Below are 8,066 nucleotides of genomic sequence, written 5' to 3' on the forward strand. Positions count from 1 at the left end.
AAATGTTCTTCCCCTAATACTATGACTTTATTCCCTCCCAAACTAAATCTTCAACTTTATTTTGTTTTGTTTGTTTCTCATAATGTTATCAATGTATTTTTTCTTCAATAATTCAACTCTGCAAGGATTTTTCCTTATAATATAAGGAGTGTATTCTTGTCAAATTATGACTTTTCTTGTTACACTTTTTTCTCAATATTTTGACTTTATTCTTATAATGTTTGTGTTTTTTTCATTTCTGCTGTTTTTTCAAAATTTCAACTATTTAACTTTTTTATTTTAAAATAACTGTACATTGTTTTGTTTATAATTATACATTAAATATATATATATTATAATATTACAATATATTATAAGTACTATTCTAACTAGTTTTAATTATAACTTTATATTATAACTATTTGTTTTATTTATTATAACTTTTTTATTTATTATAATTTATTATGGTTTTTATTTATGGTCTATAATTTATATTTATTATAATTTAATTTATTATAACTTTTATTATAACTATTTTTTCCTTAACATTTCAACTCTCTGCTACTAAAAAGACGTTATAGTACGTTATATTACACAAATACGATTTTTTTTCACCCAATATATTGACTTTATACTTATAAACATGCCTACTTTATATGTCATTTATGTATACCGTAGTATGAAAAGGGTTTTTTTAGCATGTTTTTGACACTTCAATGTTTAAATTAACAAAACCAAGAATCAGATTTATTTGTATTTCTAACGTAAATAAGGTGTTCTTTCCTATGAGGTTGTGCATATAACATCATATGCAAATAATATGCAGATTAGACATCAGCAACTTCTACAACAGCCAATAGCTACCTGTCTTACTGAGAAGTTAGCAACAGCCATAGTCCGCCCTCCCCGGAAGTCGCGTCATTGAATGAAGATGTTGGTAAAATGTGACGTCCTGTACGAATGTTTTTTTTTTATGTTTTAATGTATCTGTATTATAACTTTATCTGTGGTAGAATATTTCAACAATGTAATCGCTTGTGGGTAACCAAACGTGCTGTGCCCCGTGACGCCTAAACAAACACTTCCGTGGTTTAGGTAAACAATAAGTAAACATTACTATGCAGATTGTTTGACTGTGTTCGAAGTCCGCCTCTTGTTCGCTTACACAAGAATTAAGAGTTTCAGCTGCACACAACCTCCACCGGTGAGTAGACATTAACATTAACGTTATTAATAACTCAAGTATATTGTGCTGTTCATAGTTTAATGACTGGTTATTGTAGTGTCACAACTAACAGTTGAATTGTATATGGGTTTCTTCTGTTTTGACTAAAATGTGCTAAAAGTTGTGATTTTGGTGATGAACAATGAGGACACCCCCCCCAAGTCATGCATGCAGAAGAATTTAATTGCAACTGGAATTGTGTTTGTGCATCCTCCAGTGCTCCCAGTATGAACGGGGAGCCCATTTCATCCTTGTGTACTCCTGCTCTGGTGGTGGACGTGGACAAAGTGAAGAAAAATGCCCGAAGTATGATTGAACGGTGTGAGAAGCTGGGAGTTCAGCTTCGTCCTCACATGAAAACCCACAAAACTCTGTATGAACACACACACACACACACACACTAATGTATCAGTATGACTACCATAAGAAATAGCTCAGGTGTGACTGTTGCCGTCTTTCCTTTCATCCATAGCGAGTGTGCTGACATCATGACAGGAGGTTCACGGCGGTGCATTGTGGTTTCCACTCTGGCAGAGGCCGTTTTCTATGCCGACCATGGATTTGATGACATCCTCTACGCTTATTCTCTTCCTTTTGATAAGGTTGGCCCCCTCACCACACTATTCACTACATTGGACACAAAATTACACAACACGACAATGCAGGTTTCTGTAATTTGTTGTAGAATTTTTGTTGAGGGTTGAAATAGCACAGGTGTATCCAACTTGCAGCATTATTTAATCTACTTTGACAAAATGGAAGAAAAGGTGAGCTATTTGTATACTATTTGACTGCCAACATTTAAATTGGACTTTATTTACGAAGCACATCAGCACTGTGTGTGCTCATTTCACGTTAAATACAGGTGTCATGTTTGAATAGAGCACTTATACATACATAAGGAGGTGAAGCAAATATTAATATTAATTAATAAGTATTCTTACGCTTACGATAACACGCGAGCAAGGGGGTATTCTGAGGGATATGATATGAGCTGTGTTGAGTTGAAACTTAGGTACTGAATGCCAAATAAGCCCTTCTATCTGGGCTAAACTTTAAATTATTATTATTCATTCATTCATTTTCTACCGCTTTTTCCTCACGAGGGTCGTGGGGGTGCTGGAGCCTATCCTATGTCTTTGGGCGAGAGGCGGGGTACACCCTCACCCAGGGCACATATAGACAAACAACCATTCACACTCACATTCATACCTATGGACAATTTGGAGTCGCCAATTAACCTAGCATGTTTTTGGAATGTGGGAGGAAACCGGAGTACCCGGAGAAAACCCACGCATGCACGGGGAGAACATGCCAACTCCACACAGAGATGGCCGAGGGTGGAATTGAACCCTGGTCTCCTAGCTGTGAGGTCTGCGCCCTAACCACTCGACCGTCGTGCTGCCCCATTATTTATTCAAAATAATTACAATTATTTGTGCAATTTACTGTTTACGCTGTACATTGCTGTTCATATTTGATGTCATCTATTTATTCACCACATTATTATTATTATTATTTATTATTATACGGTAGCCAGGCAACGACATTTTGTTGGCAATTTCACTGCTGTGTTATTGTGCAATGACAATAAAGAAAGTCTATCTAGGTAACTTAGGCTAAGAACAGAGCCTGGTTGGGTCATGTTCAGGCTTTCATCTTAAAATGGGCTATTAAAGGGCCACTGTCTAACTGACTGTTAATGGCGTCACCATTTATTTAGAGTCTACTAGTTTCCAGGAGTTCCAAGATTCCTTGTGTGTGTACAATACTAGTAGTCACAACGAGATACAGCAGATGAAAATACTTCATGAAACGACAACATCAAAAACAAAAGTTGTTGCTCCAGTGTATTTTTTAAATGAATTAGTATTCATATGTCAAAGTTGTGCAATGTTTGAGTTATGTTACCATGTACCCTTTGCATATTTTCCAGGTGGAGCGCTGTGCCACCTTGTCCGAGCGCCTGGAGCTCTTCCAGGTTTTGCTGGACCATCCCGATGCTCTGGAGCAGCTCAAAAAGCGACCCCTGAGAGACGGTCGACTGTGGCACGTGTGGTTGAAATTGGACTGTGGCAACGGCAGAGGTGAGCGGGTACGATAAATGATACAATACAATAAATACACTAAATTTGTACTTTTCATCTTTTAGCCGGCATCCTTCATTCAGACCCTGAAGCCCTCAGACTGGCGCAGGCTATTGCCGGAACGCCGGGCGTTGAGCTAACAGGGGTGTACGCTCACTGTGGGAACACCTACAGCTGCACAGGAGTACAAGACATCCAGGCTGTCGCGAAGGAGACCACCAGCTTCACTCTTCAGTTCATGGAAAAGTGAATTCCATTTATGGATGCAGTCATCCCTCTTTTATTGCAGTTCATTGCTTCCGGAGCCAACCGTAATAAGTGAATAGGGGATTCCTTTTTTATAGTTACAGTGTGGTTTACAAATGTCTAAATATGGTTTTTAACATGATTAGAGCCTTCTAGACATGAAATAACAACCCTATAGTTATGTTTATACTTGTAGTAACCAATAAAGGTACAGCAGGGCCTTCTCTGCTGGCCTAAACGCTATCAAAAGCACTTACAACTTAAATCCTCATATATGTTCCATGGAATTGTATGAATCTATTCCCAGTAGCTTCAGTTTGTAGTGTGTCTTTTGACTGCACTGTTTTTAGTATATGTGTATGTGATTTTTATGATTTTTTGTCCAATCAGATTTCAGTTAATATGCGTTGCTATATATAAATGTAATCTGAAGTCCATGTCACTGAAACGCTATGAGAGATGGGGCTATTTCTTTAACCATTACGATGTCAGATTCACCTCACAGGGCCAGCTAGCAGGCGTACAGTTGCATCAGCACAGCCTGAAACTACCAGACTCCCACACGTTAGCAATGGGAGCATTGTAACATTGCTGACACCTAGTGACCAGTGTAAAATACTACATGTCAATAACATGTATTTGAATGCGTCTTCTGAATGCCTTATAGTTGAAATTTGGTTTTATTTTTATGCTGAAAGTGATTAATGTAAATTTGCTTAAATATGCATATTTTTCCACAACTAATAAGCCGTCATCAACTCTGAAAAAAGGATATATTTTTAAAAAACCACAATAAGAGTGAAGCCACAAAATTTGTGCCACTTTTCTAACTCAAAGCCACCATTTTCCTGTGGAAATTAACACATTTATGTATATGAAACTGCTTTTTCTTTGGGTTTTGTTTCCGGCAGATTGAAGGCTGTTGGCATAACCTGCAAGTCAAGCATTGGCTCCACCCCCTCCTGCAGTCGCCCAGTCCAGGACATGGCGCAGCTCAGCGAGGTTCACCCAGGAAACTACGTCTTTTACGGTTTGTGCATGTGGATGTTGCACCAGCAGCATGTTTTTTTCCTAAATGGGGCACAGTTCAAATGCATCGTTTGTTTGCTTCCAGACGCGCAGCAGTCTTTGATTGGCTCATGCAGTTTGGAAGATGTGGCGGTGCACGTTTTGACAAGAGTCATTGGGCACTGCCCCCACAGGAACCAGCTGTTGATTGACTGTGGATGGACTGGTTTAAGGTACAACATGCTTCCAGAGCTGGATCAATTATACATTAAGGGACTGTTTCCAACACAATGTGACTTTTCTCTACCTGATGTCTGCAACTGTGTGTCGGGCAGTTCAAGGATCCCTGACACAAATCAACTTTGCTGTAATATGTTATGTATTGTTAGGAATTATGTTCGACATTGTTCGATTTTTCTTAAAAAGAACTCTAAACTCATCACACAGCAACTTGACACTCAAAATGCGTACTTAAGAAATATACAAACAAATACCCATATGAGTTTAAAATGAAAAAAAAATATTTTAAAGTTTTCCCATTTCATTGAAGGTCAAGCGGTATAGAAAATGGAAGAATGGATGGATGGTGTTGCAATCCCACCTCTGCCCACCAGAGAGAGGCTGACATCATTGCAGCACTCTGGCAGGCACCAATGAGTGCTTTGCTCAGATACAATGCATCATGGGAAAAAAATACTTTTTTTCATTTTAAACTCATATAGGTACTTGTTTGCATATTTCTTAGGCACACTTTTTGTGTTCAGTTGCTGTGTGATGAGTTTAGTGTTCTTTGTAAGATGACGCCAGGTTATACAGTGAAGAAAATAAGTATTTGAACACCCTGCTATTTTGCTATTTCTCCCACTTAGAAATCATGGAGGGGTCTGAAATTTTCATCGTAGGTGCATGTCCACTGTGAGAGAGATAAACTAAAAAGAAAAATCCAGAAATCACAATGCATGATTTTTTAACAATTTATTTGTGTGATACAGCTGCAAATAAGTATTTGAACACCTGTGTATCATCTAGAATTCTGACCCTGAAAGACCTGTTAGTCTGCCCATTAGAAGTCCACCTGCACTCCATGTATCATCCTGAATCAGATGCACCTGTTTGAGGTCGTTAGCTGCATAAAGACACCTGTCCACCCCATACAATCAGTAAGACTTTAACTTGTAACATGGCGAAGACCAAAGAGCTGTCCAAAGACACCAGAGACAAAATTGTACACCTCCACAAGGCTGGAAAGGGCTACGGAGCAATTACCAAGCAGCTTGGTGAAAAAAGGTCCACTGTTGGAGCTATCATTAGAAAATGGAAGAAGCTAAACATGACGGTCAATCTCAATCGGAGTGGAGCCCCATGCAAGATATCACCTCGTGGGGTCTCAATGATTCTAAGAAAGGTGAGGAATCAGCCCAGAACTACACGACAGGACTTGGTCAATGACCTGAAAAGAGCTGGGACCACCGTTTCCAAGGTTACTGTAGGTAATACACTAAGACGTCATGATGTGAAATCATGCATGGCACGAAAGGTTCCCCTGCTTAAACCAGCACATGTCAAGGCCCGTCTTAAGTTTGCATATGACCATTTGGATGATACAGAGGAGTCATGGGAGAAAGTTTTATGGTCAGATGAGACCAAAATAGAACTTTTTGGTCATAATTCCAATAAGCGTGTTTGGAGGAAGAAGAATGAAGAGTACAATCCGAAGAACACCATCCCTACTGTGAAGCATGGGGGTGGTAGCATCATGCTTTGGGGGTGTTTTTCTGCACATGGGACAGGACGAGTGCACTGCATTAAAGAGAGGATGACTGGGGCCGTGTATTGTGAGATTTTGGGGAACAACCTCCTTCCCTCTGTCAGAGCATTGAAGATGGGTCGTGGCTGGGTCTTCCAACACGACAACGACCCGAAGCACACAGCCAGGAAAACCAAGGAGTGGCTCCGTAAGAAGCATATCAAGGTTCTAGCATGGCCCAGCCAGTCTCCAGACCTGAACCCAATCGAAAATCTTTGGAGGGAGCTCAAACTCCGTGTTTCTCAGCGACAGCCCAGAAACCTGACTGATCTAGAGAAGATCTGTGTGGAGGAGTGGGCCAAGATCCCTCCTGCAGTGTGTGCAAACCTGGTGAAAAACTACAGGAAACGTTTGACCTCTGTAATAGCAAACAAAGGCTACTGTACCAAATATTAACATTCATTTTCTCAGGTGTTCAAATACTTATTAGCAGCTGTATCACACAAATAAATTGTTAAAAAATCATGCATTGTGATTTCTGGATTTTTCTTTTTAGTTTATCTCTCTCACAGTGGACATGCACCTACGATGAAAATTTCAGACCCCTCCATGATTTCTAAGTGGGAGAAATAGCAAAATAGCAGGGTGTTCAAATACTTATTTTCTTCACTGTATATCTGTTATATTGAGTGGCATGGAAATTACGGTACATGCATTTTACCGACTTTATCCAGAATTTGTATCGTAAAGATGAAAAATTCAGTTTTGGAGCTACAATTTCATCTTTGCCGCAGAGGTGCAACAGGTAGACGAGAGGATTTTTGAAATTTTGTGTTCATTTTTCCAATGCCCATCCCTAGTTCATGCATGCAGTCTTCTCTACCTTTTTCTCCGTTGTTGCTCATCAGTTTGGACGGGGCTGGCAAACTTCCAACCGGATACGCTGTGATTGAAGGACATCCAAACCTCAAGTACTTTAATAAAATATGTAGTCTCAATTCAAAATGTTGGTAATGCTGATGTCCTCATGTGAGGTGTTCGCATACAGGCTGCTGTCTATGACCCAGGAGCATGGCAGAGTGGAGCCCATCGTGGGGAAGCTGGATTATAGCAAGTACCCTCTGGGATCTCTGCTCACGCTGATCCCATACCATGTAAGTGTGGCACTTTTGGGGCTGTGTTTCATTCCTTTGTGTTCGTGTTCCTCTTACCTCACTCTCTGTGTCTTGCAGTCATGCGCTACAGCTATGATGCATCCTGTCTATCATGTGCACTGTCAGGGCATTCTTCTGGGCAAGTGGACCCCAACACGTGGATGGTGACGACAGTGTGTGTTCATGCTGTGATGAAAACATCCTGGAATAGTTCACCTGTATGTTAATTCAATAATAATGGATGGTTGTGCTCCGCCATGGCTCTTGCAAAATGATTATGTAGTACAAAAAAATTGTATAACGAAATGATTAATCTACAAAATGTGAGATAAAAATATGCACTATATATAAAATGCTGAATGTTTTCTTGGCCATAAATGCTTCCGGTATCATGTGATATGGCTAGCGTCATCATAGTTATGTCCTACAAGTGCTTGTGTAACTAGGAAGATGTATGAAGATTTATGCTTTATTCATTTTTATTCACTAATAATTTTTTTCTTAATTTTTGGTTTGAGGCGATTCCTCTTTTTTTTGATACATCTCCACTATGCTTTAAGGTTGTGTATCTTTGCCAACCATGTAAACAAGGACCCCATCCAACTCGTTTGCTTACGTGT

At 39.5% G+C, this 8,066-nt stretch overlaps 1 protein-coding gene across 1 annotated transcript; it reads left to right on the plus strand.

The window, feature by feature from the left end:
- The first annotated feature begins 907 nt into the window (after positions 1 to 907).
- LOC131126166 (D-serine dehydratase) lies at positions 908 to 8,054 on the plus strand. The gene is made up of 10 exons (XM_058068413.2): positions 908 to 1,183; positions 1,422 to 1,577; positions 1,677 to 1,806; positions 3,141 to 3,291; positions 3,357 to 3,537; positions 4,449 to 4,567; positions 4,652 to 4,778; positions 7,201 to 7,263; positions 7,341 to 7,446; positions 7,525 to 8,054. Exons 2-10 carry the CDS (start codon positions 1,432 to 1,434, stop codon positions 7,612 to 7,614), a joined length of 1,113 nt encoding a protein of 370 aa, XP_057924396.2. The 5' UTR covers positions 908 to 1,183; positions 1,422 to 1,431; the 3' UTR covers positions 7,615 to 8,054.
- The last annotated feature ends 12 nt before the right edge of the window (positions 8,055 to 8,066 follow it).

The sequence above is a fragment of the Doryrhamphus excisus genome, linkage group LG6 (genome assembly GCF_037039965.1).
Source record: "Doryrhamphus excisus strain RoL-2023G ecotype Guam linkage group LG6, RoL_Dexc_Guam_v1.1, whole genome shotgun sequence".
NCBI lineage: Eukaryota > Metazoa > Chordata > Actinopteri > Syngnathiformes > Syngnathidae > Doryrhamphus > Doryrhamphus excisus.